General features: G+C 38.4%; 1 protein-coding gene across 2 annotated transcripts in view; it reads right to left on the bottom strand.

The window, feature by feature from the left end:
• The window catches only part of MTHFD2L (methylenetetrahydrofolate dehydrogenase (NADP+ dependent) 2 like), a 147,941-nt gene extending 136,867 nt beyond the window's left edge, over nt 1-11,074 (bottom strand). The window contains exons 1-2 of one of the 2 annotated variants that reach the window (XM_043448194.1): nt 10,773-11,074; nt 8,173-8,966 (exon numbers count right to left, since the gene is read on the bottom strand). In XM_043448194.1, the coding sequence (XP_043304129.1) occupies nt 8,870-8,966; nt 10,773-10,915 (240 nt within the window). In that variant the 5' untranslated portion in view covers nt 10,916-11,074 and the 3' untranslated portion in view covers nt 8,173-8,869. Of the gene's footprint in view, nt 1-8,172; nt 8,967-10,772 lie in introns of those variants that run through there. The other variant, XM_043448193.1, reaches the window with a different exon arrangement.
• Between the last annotated feature and the right edge of the window lie 6,088 nt (nt 11,075-17,162).

Genomic DNA, 17,162 nt, shown 5'->3' with positions numbered 1-17,162 from the left:
GGAGAGTATCCCCTCCTCTACAAATCCATCTAGTTTGTGGTACTTTGTTTATGGCAGCCTTACTAAACAAATACATCTTTAATCCCAATTTAAAGTATCTCAATTTAAAGGGATGTAGCCAAAGTAAAAACAACACCCAGTTGTGGATGTGACTGGTGTTAGAAGCAAGGTCCAATTCTGTAAAGAGAAATATTGCATAGAAATCTGGAATGTTAGGTCCACGAATCAAGGCAAACTGGAAGTGGTCAAACAGGAGATGGCAAGAGTGAACATCGACATTCTAGGAATCAGTGAACTAAGATGGACTGGAATGGGTGAATTTAACTCAGATGACCATTAAACCTACTACTGGGGGCAGGAATCCCTTAGAAGAAATGGAGCAGCCATCATAGTCAACAAGAGTCTGAAATGCAATACTTGGATGCAATCTCAAAAAAGACAGTATGATCTCTGTTCGTTGCCAAGGCAAACCATTCAATATCACAGTAATCCAAACCTATGCCCTGACCAGTAATGCTGAAGAAGCTGAAGTTGAACAGTTCTATGAAGACCTACAAGACCTTTTAGAACTAACACCCAAAAAAGATGTACTTTTCATTATAGGGGACTGGAATTCAAAAGTAGGAAGTCAAGAAACACCTGGAGTAACAGGCAAATTTGGCCTTGGAGTACAGAATGAAGCAGAGCAAAGGATAATAGAGTTTTGCCAAGAGAATGCACTGGTCATAGCAAACACCCTTTCCAACAACACAAGAGAAGTCTCTACACATTGACATCACAAGATGGTCAACACCAAAATCAGACTGATTATATTCTTTGCAGCCAAAGATGGAGAAGCTCTATACAGTCAGCAAAAACAAGACCGGGAGTTGACTGTGGCTCAGATCGTGAACTCCTTATTGCTAAATTCAGACTTAAATTGAAGAAAGTGGGGAAAACCACTAGACCATTCAGGTATGACCTAAATCAAATCCCTTATGATTACACAAGGGAGTGAGAAACAGATTTAAGGGACTAGATCTGATAGACAGAGTACCTAATGAACTATGGATGGAGGTTCGTGACATTGTACAGGAGACAGGGATCAAGACCATCCCCAAGAAAAAGAAATGCAAAAAAGCAAAATGGTTGTCTGAGGAGGCCTTACAAGTAGCTGTGAAAAGAAGAGAAGCGAAAAGCAAAAGAGAAAAGGAAGATATACTCATTTGAATGCAGAGTTCCAAAGAATAGCTAGGAGAGATAAGAAAGCCTTCCTCAGTAATCAATGCAAGGAAATAGAGGAAAACAATAGAACAGGAAAGATTAGAGATCTCTTCAAGAAAATTAGAGATACCAAAGGAACATTTCATGCAATGATGGGCACAATAAAGGACAGAAACGGTATGGACCTAACAGAAGCAGAAGATATGAAGAAGAGATCTATACAAAAGATCTATACAAAAGAGATCTTCACGACCCAGATAATCATGAGGGTGTGATCACTCCACTAGAGTCAGACATCCTGGAATGTGAAGTCAAGTGGGCCTTAGGAAGCATCACTACAAACAAAGCTAGTGGAGGTGATGGAATCCCAGCTGAACTATTTCAAATTCTAAAAGATGATGCTATGAAAGTGCTGCACTCAATATGCCAGCAAATTTGGAAAACTCAGCAGTGGCCACAGGACTGAAAAGGGTCAGTTTTCATTCCAATCCCAAAGAAAGGCAATGCCAAAGAAGGCTCAAACTACTGCACAACTGCACTCATCTCACAAGCTAGTGAAGTAATGCTCAAAATTCTCCAAGCTAGGCTTCAGCAGTACGTGAATCATGAACTTCCAGGTGTTCAAGCTGGTTTTAGAAAAGGCAGAGGAACCAGAGATCAAATTGCCAACATTTGTTGGATCATTCAAAAAGCAAGAGAGTTCCAGAAAAGCACCTATTTCTGCTTTATTGATATGATATGCCAAAGCCTTTGACTGTGTGGATCACAATAAACTGTGGAAAATTCTGAAAGAGATGGGAATACCAGACCACCTGATCTGTCTCTTAAGAAACCTGTATGCAGGTCAGGAAGCAACAGTTAGAACTGGACATGGAACAACAGACTGGTTCCATATAGGAAAAGGAGTATGTCAAGGCTGTATATTGTCACCCTGCTTATTTAACTTATATGCAGAGTACATCATGAGAAACACTGGACTGGATGAAGCACAAGCTGGAATCAAGATTGCTGGGAGAAATATCAATAACCTCAGATATGCAGATGACACCACCCTTATGGCAGATAGTGAAGAAGAGCTAAAGAGCCTCTTGATGAACATGAAAGAGGAGAGCGAAAAAGCTGGCTTAAAGCTCAACATTCAGAAAACTAAGATCATGGCATCTGGTCCCATCACTTCATGGCAAATAGGTGGGGAAACAGTGGAACAGTGGCTGACTTTATTTTGGGGGGCTCCAAAATCACTGCAGATGGTGACTGCAGCCATGAAATTAAAAGATACTCTTTGGGAGTAAAGTTATGACTAACCTGGAGAGCATATTAAAAAGCAGAGACATTACTTTGTCAACAAAAGTCCATGTAGTCAAGGCTATGGTTTTTCCAGTAGTCATGTATGGATGTGAGTTGGACTACAAAGAAAGCTGAGCACCAAAGAATTGATGCTTTTGAACTGTGGTGTTGGAGAAGACTCTTGAGAGTCCCTTGGACTGCAAGGAGATCCAACCAGTCCATCCTAAAGGAGATCAGTCCTGGGAGTTCATTGGAAGGACTGATGTTGAAGCTGAAACTCCAATATTTGGGCCACCTGATACGAAGAGCTGACTCATTTGAAAAGACCCTGATGTTGGGAAAGATTGAAGGCAGGAGGAGAAGGAGACGACAGAGAATGAGATGATTGAATGGCATCACCGACTCAACTGACATGAGTTTGCGTAAACTCCGGGAGTTGGTGATGGACATGGAGACCTGGAATGTTGCGGTTCATGGGGTTGCAAAGAGTCAGCCACAACTGAGCGACTGAACTGAACTGAATTTGTGGGAAGAACTTTTGATGAATCTCCTGTTTTTCACTGAGTAACTGTCAGTGAAGAGTTACGACAAAACTTGGCCTCCTTGAGGAGTGAATGGCAAACCATTCCAGTATTCTTGCCACAAGAACCCCACGAACAGTATGAAAAGACAAAGAATGTGACATCAGAAGATGAGCCCCGCAGGTCAGAAGGTGTTCAATATGCTACTAGGGTAGAGCAGAGGACAATTACTAGTAGCTCCAGAAATAATGAAGCAGCTGGGCCAAAGCCAAAATGATATTCAGTTGTGGATGTGTCTGGTGGTGAAAGTAAAGTCTGAGGCTAAAGGACAATACTGCATAGGAACGAGGACTGTGAGGTCCATGAATCAAGGTAAATTGGGTGTGGTCAACCAGGAGATGGCAAGAGTAAACATCAACATCTTAGGAATCAGTGAACTAAAATGAATGAAAATAGGCAAATTTAATTGAGATGACCATCTACTACTGTGGGCAAGAATCCCTTAGAAGAAATGGAGTAGCCCTCATTTAACAAGAATCTGAAATGCAGTATTGGAGTGTGATCGTACTTTTTTAACTCTTAAAAATGTGGTTTCATCAAAAAATTATACAGTGAGAAAGCCATTAATACAAACCAAAAGTGAAGTCAATTCGACCCTTAGATATCTTTCATACAATGCACCCTGTCATTACTTGCTCAGGTGACATCTCCTGCAAAGGCAGGAGCTTTGCAAGTCACCCCCAAAGAAGGCAAGACAAGGAGCTCTCCTTTTCAGCAGTTTTTTCTCCCCCTGTTGCTGAGCTAGCACTGAAATCCCTTCATTAGGAAAGAATATGTCACAATGGAGTGGCCAGGGAGGAGAGTTAGCAGTCAGGCAGCACAACACACTACAAATTACTCACCCAAACCAGAAGTCCTGAGAGGCAGCCCTGTTCACCCTTAAAAGCTGGCCAAGTTACTTTACTGCTTTCAAAGGCATGCACTTTCCTCATGTATATAATGGGAATATTCTCTGTTGACCTTATATAAGCAGCTTTGACTAAGAGTTCATTGGCTCATTTGTAAAAATGGCTTTCCTAGTTTCTGTTAAGTAATAGATGGAGAAATGTTCAGAGAACCAGAAGTGATATGGGACTGAAAAGCCCTCAGGGCTTCCCCGGTGGCTCAGTGGTAAAGAATCCACCCGCTAATGCAAGAGATGTGGCTTCTATCCCTGGATCGGGAAGATCCCCTGCAGGAGGAATTGGCAACCCACTTCAATATTTTTGCCTGGGAAATCCCATAGACAGAGGAGCCTGGTGGGCTACAGTCCATCGGGTCACAAAGAGTCAGACACAACTTAGCAACTAAACACCAACAAAAAGTCATCAACATTTAGTGTTGTTTCTGTGAACTTGTCCACTTACCTATTCACTTTCCAGAAAACATACTACAACCATCCTAATATATGGTTCCTAGTACTAAATTAAGTGTTTAATTAGCTAAAACAAAGTAACAAACAGGAGGGGAAAAAAATCACCTCTTTTCTTGTGTATCAAAATACTCATTCACAAAATACTAAAACAAAGCCCACTCACAAACAACAGTGTATTTAATTTGTATACCTGACATCTTGCTTCTGCATCTATAATCTCATTTTCAACCACAACTTTAATTAGAGCTGTAATAAACTGTTTTACGATCTATAAAGATGAAAAAGCCTAATACAGTCATTAGCAATTAAAGTATCTCTGCAGGTCCTAGGGCAAAATTTGAAGATTCTGGGGTTCAAATTAACAATAGTAACAAAACAAACTCAAGGGAACCAGGGCAAAATTACATATGGAATAAAACCAATCACCAACTAGTACAAGGGAGCCTTTCAAAGCAAGTGAATTTTTTTTAAGTAAATTAATATTTAAAAATGTTAAGTTTATGGTTTTTTAAAAAAACATTTCATTTCACATCTCAAATGCTATCTTACACTATGAAGTAAAGAAATTATACTTTCATAACTCAATAAAAAGTAAAGCAAATTCTTTCCATTATGTACGATTCTTTCATTCAATTTTGTAACTTAACACTTTCAGAACTCTAACCTGTAACTTAAAACATCAGTAACAACCTAAACCCCCGGAGAAGGAAATGGCAAACCACTCCAGTATTCTGGCCTGGAGAATCCCATGGACAGATGAGCCTGGGGGGCTACAGTCCATGGGGTTGCAAAAGAGTCAGACATGACTTAGTGACTCAACAACAACCTTAACATCCATAATTTCTGCAGAAAAAAATCTTATATGCTAAGCTTTGTACCAGGAGAACACTTGGGCAGATTGTTAAATCCCATGTACATCTTCTCAGAACAATTTTTTTTAATGTTTAACATAAAATACACAGGTTTACAGAAAACCAGTTTTATTGAAATACTGTTATCAAATACTTTTTTAAAAAAAGCATTAAATAAAACACCTAGTGGCAAGTCTAATTACTACCATAATATCAAAGAGTATTAGTGAGTGTATATATGTTTTGAGATCTCTGCATCAACTGTGTTATTAATATGCCTGTACTTTTGCTGGCAATATTATAAATTGTACTCCTATTACTGTGGTTTGAGGCAAACATTCACCTATTGAAGAAAATGCTAAATTTAGTAGAGACTAGTGACCTCCCATCTAAGTTTAGGGATCCTTAAATTCTATCCATGAAGTCCCAAGTAAAGAGAAACCCTGTATTAAAGAAATCTGACAGCACAATTTTTAAGATTTATATGCAAAATCAGAAGTCCTGATTCACAAAAGTTCCGCACTTTAATAAGAATTTTCAGAATGATGATAAGCGATAGGGAAATTTATAAATTGCTTGTAGAGAAAAGCACTGGATAGATCATATAGGTTCCAACTCTGTCTTCACCATTTATTTACTGTGTTATCATGGACAAGTTCTTTAATTTCTGTAAGTCTCAATCTCCTAATCTGTTAGCTGGGAATAGTAATAGTGTCTATCTACTTCATTCAGTTGTTATGAGGATTGAAGGACAAACTATACATGAAAAATCTCAGCAAAATGTTTAACACAGAGTAAGGAAAAATTAAATATTAATAAGAATTTATTTTTCAACAGTACAACTGGATTGCTTAAAGCAAGATGATATTCATTGCAGAGTTAATAAATAGCCAAAGTGGAAAAGGAAACATCCATTTTTAAATTATAATATGCCCTCATTTTAGAATGACAAATCTTTGAATAGTCTCTTGGCTCGAGGCATACTCTTTAATGAGAGTAATTCTAGAAACCTAAGTAGAGTTCAGATCATTAAGTGAACAAACCTGGTTGGTATGATGTTGACAGGAATATGACCTGCATCTGAGAGTGAATTATTTCATATTTCAAGGACTAGACATTAATCAACGGCAAAATGGTTACGTAAATTAATGCCACTTGACTTAATGTAATATTATGCAGCCAATAAAATGTTAACAAAAACAATGGCAACACAGAAAATACCTATGACATAATATTAACAGGAGCAGCTGGATAAAACTTCTTGGATACTATCAACCCTGAGGTCTTCTTTGAAACTAATTTAGGTTTGTGTTATATCCCATTCTGAACACAAATTAGTTGATTTTTTTTTTCTGGTCCATACTGCACTTCTTAATAGTAAATCTCACTAATTACTAATCATTACTTTATCCCACTCATTGGACAGTTCAGATTTCACCCAAGCTCCTACATCTTTAAGCATCCTTCTACAACTTAATCACCCCTAAACCAAACTATTTTTAACAATCTTCAGTGAGCTCCAGGGAATTCGATGAAGAGTATGCAAGTACTTCTATGGAGTATTATCTCCACAGAAGGTAATCTGCTGGGTTTCTTTGTTGCTACTTTTATCATCTAATTAGGGTATTAACATGAAAGAATAATATAACTACAAAGCATTTGAAAAACAAAGATTTGGGTCATTAAAGAAATTGCTAGATTATTACTAAAATCATGACTAACAAGGTCTGAGATTAGTATTAATTTTCTCTGTTCACTTGTTGATCCATTTTAATCAGAAAACTTGATTTTGGAGACATTACACTAGAACATATTATCTCTTAACAGCTGAAGCACAGATAGAAAACTAAGATATAAGATAATAAATGGTGAAACATTTAGGTTCTAAATTTAAAATGACATAACTGCTACAGTCCATGGATTCATGGATTCAAGAGCAGGACATGACTTAGTGACCAAACCACCACCAATAACTGCTTAGAAATAAAAACTGTAACTAGATAGCTATCATAGCTCATTGTCATTAGAAGACGTAAGGCATTAAGACTCAAAAATCACAATTTGCCAGCAAAATAAAATGTGATCTTGAGAAATTGCCCTTGCTAGCCATTGGCGCAAACTCTATCTTGGTTGAAATAATTCCATGGAAAATCAGCTTCAGTAATGGTACAAACTGGAGTCTGGGTCCTTTAAGCTTCACACAAGGATAAAATGATCTTTAAATAAATTCGATAGCAGACAAAGAAACTGAGTAAATACTATAGGAGAGGGTCTCAAGAAAAACTAACAGCCGTACATATACAATTTGTCTTTTAAAAATTATATTTGTCTTTTAAACTATCCATTCTATGAAAGAAGGTGTTAGTTGCTCAGTCGTGGCTGACTCTTTGCAACCCCATGGACTGTAGCCTGCCAGGTTTCTTTGTCCATAGGATTCTTCAGACAAGAATACTGGAGTGGGTAGCCATTTCCTTCTCCAGGGGATTTTCCCCACCCAGGGATTGAACCTGGGTCTCCTGCATTGCAGGCAGATTCTTTACCATCTGAGCCACCAGGGAAGTCCTATAAGACATGATTATTTACATAACATAAACCAGTACCTCTTACTAGCTCCAAAAACATAGGTTTTTTTATTTTAAAAAACCCTTGGGATATCCATTTAATTACTAAAAATGAGTTGATATAGTAAAGCATGGTTTGGGGAAGCCTCTGTTGGAGGATACCCGAAAATCTGCCTCAAGAATGGCATTTAACATAAAAGTCTGTAACCTTGCCTCCAGATGGGATAGACTGCTGCCCAGTTCCATACACTTAAAAACACTGTGCCAGACTCATGTGATATTTTACAACGCAAGCACATTTTGATATGTAAACTTCTCACACAGCAAGGCAAAACTGGGAAAATTCAATCACCAAGAATTTTTTATTTGTAACTTTTTGGCTTTTTAGATAACTCATTTCAAGAAACAATAAGCTGCAACAAATAGAATGGACTTATTCATTTATTTCCTTGACATTTAAATATATTTTCTTTCAATTAATAAATCCATTTTATCATGAGTAAATGGGGGAAAAACTCACTGCAAATTTTAAAGGGAAACCATTCTGAGATTAAGTATTAAACAATAAATAATAATTTTGTAATTTTCAAATTCTGTTAAACACTATTTCTTGAAATTCTCTACTAAAAAAGTATTTATATGTTCCATTGTAAGTATCTAATTAGCCAAAGATATGAAAGACAATCAAAAATACTTTTTTTCATTTGTGGCTCTATACCAGAAATTGGTAATAAATCTGTTAATTGAAAACAGTCAATATCATTAGAGAAAGAGTTCATCAAACTCAAAGATTCACTGCAGTAAGAAAAACACTAAGGCTCAAATTTCAAATCAAGAGGATAATGTAGGATTTAAACCACATTCACTATGAATAACTACACAACTAACATGTCACTACATATTAACTCATTATTGACCGGGGGATTTTTGCAGAGACTAACACCTGTGGCCAGCAATTTGTTATCAAGTGATATTGATATATCTCCAGTCAATAACATTTGGGTAACAAAAGACATATTAATACATCTCTGGTCAATAATGTGTTAAAAGAGATGACCGAAGATGGGGACAAGTGGGGAGGCAGACAGTGGCGACCTCTGGAAGATGGAATCTCTTCTCTCTGCTGGTCCTAGAAGAGAAAAGAGACACCAGTGAACATCAACACACTGTCCGGATTTCTCCCCACCCGAGACCCATCAGTCCACAGGTGTTTCTCAACCTTACAGGCAACTTCATCTTAATATATGGTACTTAGTGACAAGGGGATGTCAGAATGTCACCTATCCTAACCTAACTAGTGCTGCCTTGAAAAAATAAAAACCTATCAAAGGTATTACTATTTCTATACAGCTATAATCTGAATGTAGTTGGGTTGAAAGTTACACTTCTTTATTTACAGTAAAAATAGCTTTCCAAAATTATTCCACTCGATTATTTCAAATTATAAAAGACCGTAAATTCAATTTAAAAAGCCCTGAATTATCCATATGTGTATGTGCATGTGTGTGTGACAACAAGTGGCTTCAACGGGACAGTTAGGTTTTTAGCTGTCATGGTTCTCATTCGGTGTATTGCTACCTGGAGAAGACAGGATGATGGGATTGTCTATTTATACCATCTGACAAAGGGAAATGAACCAACTCATACAACCTTTGAAAAAGGTTATCTTCACTCTGGGAAGAAGCCCTAAAATAACTCAAATTCAACAAATAATTATCTAAATAGTGTGACTGTGGTACATAATTCCTTCAATTCTGTAATGCAAAGAAAATTCTACAGAATCTGCTTCTCCTAGTTTGCAGAGTTTGTATCCAAACCAACTGGCAATTTTTTTCAGACACCATGAAAGCTTCCGCAATCAGAACTGTGGGTCATTGTTATCTTCTCACATATTCTCTGGAAGACAAACAGCAGTCACTACAAACCAAGTCCAAAGTAAACCCTATAGGACTTTTTTTTTTTTTTTTTTACTTCAATCACGCAAGACTAAGATCCAAATATATACAATGAAGAGTTAGTCAATTTAAGTTAAATAAGCCGTCACTATGTTTTCTCATTACTGATCTTTCCTTTCTTCCCGGCATTGTGCTGGGCACTGGGGCTACAAAAAGACGAGTAAGGCACAATCTCTGGCCACGTAAAACTGCAGTTACAGCACGTTATTGAAATCCCTGTAAGTCTGAAAACAAATGGACTCACTGGCTCTGGGTCAAAAGAAATTATTCTTAGCTTCTTGGATCTGACTTTGTATAATAGCTACAAGTAACGGATGGACGGACAGCGTACCATTTGTACTTAACAGTTAAAACCTACTCGCAATCTGCTGGCCAGCAACAAGGTCCAAGGAGATGCAGTGAATCTAAGATTGATCATGTCAGTCTAAGACTGCAGACATTTGGGAAGCGCCATACAGAAAAACACCGAAAAGTCAAGATTAAAGTCTGATTTTGTGAAATCATTAAGAATTGTAGAGCTCGAAAAGACCTCAGTATTACCACCAACAAAGAAATTCACAAACTCTAAACCATATGGCCATCGCCCACTCCTTTGTTTACGAAACACAGCCAGAACCAAAACCAAATGCTCCAAGCAGACCACGTGTTTTTAAGGCCCCTTTTCTCTGGTCTCAACGATCTTCCTCGGTCACTCAACTGCACCTGCTGCAAAGATGGCACGTTCCAGTGAGCGCAGAGAACATCCAAGCTGCCTGACTGGAGGCGGATGCGACTAGCCGGCCTGGCCAGCAAGGCCAAGTTCCGAACGAAGACAGGCCTCGCCCCCGCCCCGCCGTGCGGCTGCCCCGGAGCTCCGGCTCACACGCGCGAGGCCTGGCCCGCGCCAGCTGCAGGCGCCCGGCCGCCCCTCCCACAGCCAGTGGCTTCGCACCCGGGAGCGCCCGGGCCCGAGGAGGTCGAGCGTCCGGGAGCGCTCGTACCTCACGCCGCTGCTCCGAAAGCCCCGGAACGCCTGCCCCGCCGCTCCTGGCGCCGCGAAGGGCGACACCGCGCTCCGGCTCAGCGCCGACACTCGGGCCAGGCGGCCGCGGAGCAGCCAGAAGCCGCGGGCCACCACTGTCATGGCCGCGAATGCCGGCTCCCTGACAGAGGCGCCACCTCCGCCGCTCCGGTCCTCACAGCGCCAGCCCGGACTCCGCCCCCACCCGGCTCGGCGGGAGAGCGAGTCCCACCAGCCGAAGGTTCCCGGGGGCACCTTTCAGGGGCGGGGCTACAAGCCGAGTTCGGGGCCGGGGGCGGGGCTGAAGGACCCGAGCCCTGTTCCTTCAGGGGGCGGGGCCGGGACCCGAGCCCCGGGCTGGACTAGCACGTGCGTCGGAAGGCTGGAGTTTGAGGGATGGCCTGGCGGCGACATGGCTTCCCTTGCACTGGTCACGCTGCTGATGTGCCCATAGTGAGGACACAGGGAAAGCGTCTAAACTAATCAATCCAAGCAGCACGCTCCCCTTCTCCCAAACCATTGCTCTGCCCCGCAGCTGCCCAGGCTACTGGTGTTTCATTTAAAGCAGGAAGGATATTACAGATTCTGTCTCCCTTAGTGAGACCCTGGGATACCTTTCTCCTGAGAGCAGGAAAAAGAAAGACAAGCGTGAGTGTGTGGAGGGAGGAGGGAGACCTGGATGAACAAGGCTTGGACCTAAGATTTTCTATTGCTCTACCTTATAATTTCCACTTTGGAGAGGAAAAACCTGTCATTCATTTTCTGGAGTCTATGATCAAACTTACACTACCTAGGAACCTGTGTTATGTGGTGAATTTGTAGTGAGAAAACAAAATAGAAGCTTCCTTTAAGAAGTAAAAATCAGACTGACCATTTTTTAATGCTGAGATGTGGTAGAAGATGAACTGAGTTATGCTTTTATTTGAGCAAAAATCAACTTGAATCAGGCAGTATCCAACCTAGCAGATAGAAAGTTCTAAGGAGCATGTCTTTCAGAAAATGAAAGACTTGTAGGCAGAAGGGGGCAGAAGTTATACTAGACAAATAAGTGGATTCGTTCAGCTATTGAAAGGTTACTTTCCTTTAAAACTGCAGAGGTCTATCAGACCTACTACCTAACTAGTGATAACATGAAGAAAGAAACAGAACTACCTTCATCCCCTTAAATTAAGTATTGTTTTTAAAGTTTTTCTTGTAGTCCAGCTTAAGGATAATGCAAAATATAGGAAAAGTGCACAAAATGAAAAATACATAATTGGGAAGATTAAATATATTTTCTGTATTAAAAATACAGGATTATTTCTATGAATTGTTACATTCATTAAATTAAAAGTAATAAAAATTATCAATAATAATAGCTAACAGTTTCTGTAGATTTACTCTGTTCCAGGCATTTGTCCTTTATGTGGATTGCTTCATTTAATCTTGACAATAATTCTCTGAGAAAGATCCTCTTGTAATTCTCATTTTACATATGATAAATCTGATCTATGAAGAAATTAAGAAACTTGCCCAAAGCTACAAGTCTAGGAAGTGGTACATTCAAAATGCAAAGAAAGGCACTTTGATTCTGTAGGTTAAAAAAAAAAAAAAAAATCCATGGAACTAAGAAGACATGAGAAGGGAAAATGAACAGAGAATATATCAAAATTTGAGGAAAGCAGCTAAAGAAGTACTTCTGGAGAAATCAGTAGCCTTAAATGCTTATTTTGGAGAAGAGTAAAGGTCTAAAATCAATGGTCTGATAATCTCTAGGGCTATCCATGTTGCTACAAATGGCATGGTTTTATTCTTTTTTTATGGCTGGGTAATATTCCATTTTATATATGTACGTACCACATCTTATTTATCCATTCCTCTGTTGATGGACATTTAGGTTGCTTTCTTGTCTTGGCTATTGTAAATAGCACTGCAATGACCATTGGGTGCATGTTTCTTTTTGATTTATAGTTTTTTATGGATATGGGGCTTCCCAGGTGATACAGTGGTAAAAGAAGCCACCTGCTAAAGCAGGAGACACAGGAGAAGAAAGTTTGATCCTGAGGTCAGGAAGATCCCCTGGAGTGGGAAATGGCAACCTACCCCAGTATTCTTGCCTGGAAAATTCCATGGACAGAGGAGCCTGGTCGGCTACAGTCCATGGGATCACAAAGAGTCAGACACGACTGAGCAACTAAGAACAGAAGCGCAGGTGTATGCCCAGGAGTGTGATTGCTGGATCGTGTGGTAGTTCTGTTTTTAGTTTTTTGAGGACTGTCCATACTGTTCTCCATAGTGGCTATTCCAGTTTACATTCCCACCAACAGTGTAGGAGGGTTCCCTTTTCTCCACACTCTATTCAGCACTTACTGCTTGTAAACTTTTTGATGATGGCCCTTCTGACCCATATGAAATGCTACCTAGACTCATAGACTTTGAAAATAAACTTATGGTTACTAAAGGAGAAATGTGGCAGGGAGGGATAAACTACAAGTTTGGGATTAACATATATCCACTACCCTATATAAAATAGATAATCAACAAGGACCTACTGTATAACACAGCGGACTCTAATCAACAGTCTATAGTGATATATGTGGGAACGGATATAGGTAAAACTTAATTACTTTGCTGTACACCTAAAACTAGCACAATATTGAAAACCAACTATACTCCAATATAAAATAAAAATTAAAAATTTAATAATATCAATGGTCTGTTGCTGCTGCTGCTGCTGCTAAGTCGCTTCAGTCGTGTCCGACTCTGTGCGACCCCATAGACAGCAGCCCATCAGGCTCCCCCGTCCCTGGGATTCTCCAGGCAAGAACACTGGAGTGGGTTGCCATTTCCTTCTCCAATGCATGAAAGTGAAAAGTGAAAGTGAAGTCACTCAGTTGTGTCCGACTCTTGCACGGCACCATGGACTGCAGCCTACCAGGCTCCTCTGTCCATGAGATTTCCTAGGCTTCTACAAATTAGAAAAATAAGAACAGTTGAGCTAGAGAGCTAAATTAAATAGAAAACAGAAAAACAGCAGACGAAATTAATGTTATCAAAAGCGAATTTTGAGAATTAATCAATACAGTTGACAAAATTGTAAGATTAATTAAAGGAAAAGAGCATTATAAGGAGAAATGCATTCCTATTCTCATTCCTACATGTTTTGCTGAGTGTCAAGACTAGACCCTGACCACTTTTTACCTGGGCTATTTCTCAGGAGTCTTTTTTTTTTTTTATTTTAAGAAACTAGTATTTATTTATTTAAAATATTTATTTATTTATCTGCACCAGCTCTAGTTGCAGCATGCTAACAAACTCAGGCCCCCTGAATTGGGAGCATGGAGTGTTAGCCACTGGACCACCAGGCAGGTCCCCATCTCTCATGAGTTTTCATGCAGCTGGTAATTCTGAGCAATGAGGTAATGATTCCCTGTGTAAAAAGAGAATGCTTGCTTACTGCTTGCCTTAAAGTGATGCGATCCTCAAGCTCAGAGCTCCTCGTCTGTGGTACAACACCTGACTACACATGCAGGCTTCATCTGGTCTTCCGTGTCATCCTGCGGTATGTGGGGCTCAGGAAAATGGAGCAATGATGCTAATGCTCCAGCAATTACTTTTTTGGTTGATATCATTTGCTTATCTATTGCAAGGTTTATTTCTGAGCTCTCTATTCTCTTCCATTGTTGTGTGTGTCTGCCTTATGCCAGCATCACATATTTTGATAACTGTGGCTTTGTAATAAGTGTTTAAATCAGAGAGTATGAGACCTCCAACTTTATTCTTCCTTTTCAAGATTGTTTTGGCTACTCAAGGCCCCTTAAGATTCCATATGAATTTTAGAATAGGTTTTTCTGCTTCTTCTAAAAATGGCATTGGGACTTTGATAGGCATTGCATTAAATCTACAGATTGCTATGAGTAATGTTGGCATTTTGGCAATAATAGGTCTTCCAATCCATGAACACATGATATTTTTTGATCTATTTATGTCTTCTCTGATTTCCTTCAGCAATGTTTTGCAATTTTCAGTGTAAAATCCTTCTTGGTTGGGTTTATTTGTAAGTATTTTATACTTTTTGGTGTTATTGTAAATGGAAATATTTTCTTCATCTCCTTTTTGGATAGGTCGTTTTTGATAACTACTTTTGCTGTAACAAATTTCTTGTCTCCCTTCAGGAGTCTCATGTCTTCCGTAAGTTTTCATGAAACTGTAGAGGACTAATTTATTAGATTGTAGATAGGGCTCAATTAAATATGTATTTGGCCACCTAAGTAAAATAGGCAAATTTCTTTAAAAACACAAATCATCAAAAATTGACCCCAAAAGAAATTTAAAAATTGAATAATTCCATGAAAAAATCAAGTTACTAATTGTCTTCTGACAAAGAATCTTTAGTCTTCGGTGGACTTCACTGATAATTTCTCTCAAATGTTTAAGAAATCAATAGTAACAATATTATGCAAGTCTCTCAGAAAACAGAAGAGGAAGGAACCTTCCCATCTCATTTATTAGGCCACTAGTATCCTGGTATCAAAACATTACAGGAAAAGACACTACAGACCAATATCCCTCAACAACACAGTAACAGAAATTTTCAAACACACTAGCAAATTTAATAAAACAATATACAAAAAGGCAATCTATCATAACCAAGTGAGGTTTATCCTGGGAATGTGAATCTGGTTCAATACTCAGAACCAATCAATTCAATTTACTAGAGCAACAGATTGAAAAAAACAAAACAAAACAGTAATGAGCTCAATAGATATAGAAAAGATATTTGACAGAATTCAACATTCATCCATGAAAAAAAATTTTAAACTCGCATAAAATTGTAAATAGAGGGATATTCATCAAGCTTATAAAGGATGTCTATGAAAACCCACAGATAATGATTATTTCATGGTGAGAGATGCATAAGTTTAACACAAGGCAATAATGTCTATTTCCACAGTTTCTATTTTTTACTACTTGTCTGTGACTGACTCCAAAAGGGTACAAAAGAACTTTTGAAGGTGACAAAAATGTTCTATATTTTGATTGTGGTATGGTACACAGTCTATTAATTTGTCAAAACTCATTAAATGACACACTTAAAATGGGAACATTTTATTGTATGTAAATTTTTCAATTAAAATTGATTAAATATAGGGCTTAAGCATTTGCTGATTCTCCTTAGAATTAATCCACATTCCTCAATAAGAAGCATTTTAGATATATATATATGTAGATAGATATGAATAGAGCAATAGATCTACTAGATAGATCTGTAGCATAGTGAGCTTATCAATATCTATCTACCCATCCACCTCTCACGTTAGTGGTCCATAATTAATTTGGCCACTAGAGGGAGCCAATATTTCATGAATACAAAAGTTTGGCACTGCGTTTAGTGACCCTATGGTCTATAGCCCGCCAGTGGGATTCTCTGGGCAGAAATACTGGAGTGGGTTGCCATGCCCTCCTCCAGGGGTTTTCTCAACTCGGGAATCAAACCCGCATCTCCTAAGTCTCCTGCATTGGCAGGCAGATTCTATACCACTAGCACCTTCTGGGAAGCCCTTATTAAAAAGCACTGAATGTAAATTCATAGAAAATAATGAATATGAAAAGTTTTTATAAGATGTATAAGAAATTTTAATAAGATTTGGTAAAATCTTTTCTGACCATCATTATACAGGAAATATCTTACTTGTGAAAGAGATGAAACTTCTTTCATGTATTTAAATAGTAGACCTGATTTTGACTCTCATCTAGATGTTGTGGGTTATTTAAACATAACCTGAGATTAGTTTTTTAAAAAGCAAAGGTTATAAAGTTATACACGTTCATTACAGAAAACTTGAAGGTTACAGAAAATCTGAATGAAAGAAAAGAACAAAGAAGAGAATAAGAATCAAAAGTATTATTGTCATCATTCTCACAGTGTGCAAATACAAATGCTATAAAAATTTGGGTGTATTGTCCCAGAGATTTTATTGTACATCTTATTTTTACTTGATTGTAACCACAAATAACACAAAGTTAAAATGTAACCATTATTTGCTATCTTAACCATAAAAATGAAGTATAAATCGAATATTTTTACATAATATAAAAAGCTCATAACTACATTAACTATGTTCTTTGACATGCTTTTAAACAGTAATCAATTTTAAAAATTACAATAAAGGTTATAGTATTTAGTAGTCACATTAAATGATCCTTTTGTGGTTCTAACTTTCTTAAGCAGAAAATATGAGTCATTACAACTGGAAATGGGACAGGCAGTGGATGGCAAAATCCTTTTTCCTTATCCTTAATGATCTCCATTTAATTTGTTAGAGGGGAAAAAGTATAATTTATGAACAGGAAAGTCTCAGATGAGAAGCACATTTTAAATTTATTTACA

Source organism: Cervus canadensis, chromosome 26 (assembly GCF_019320065.1).
Source record: "Cervus canadensis isolate Bull #8, Minnesota chromosome 26, ASM1932006v1, whole genome shotgun sequence".
Classification (NCBI taxonomy): Eukaryota; Metazoa; Chordata; class Mammalia; order Artiodactyla; family Cervidae; genus Cervus; species Cervus canadensis.
Note: the sequence above shows the minus strand (reverse complement) of the source record. Positions and strands in the feature narration are given on the sequence as shown.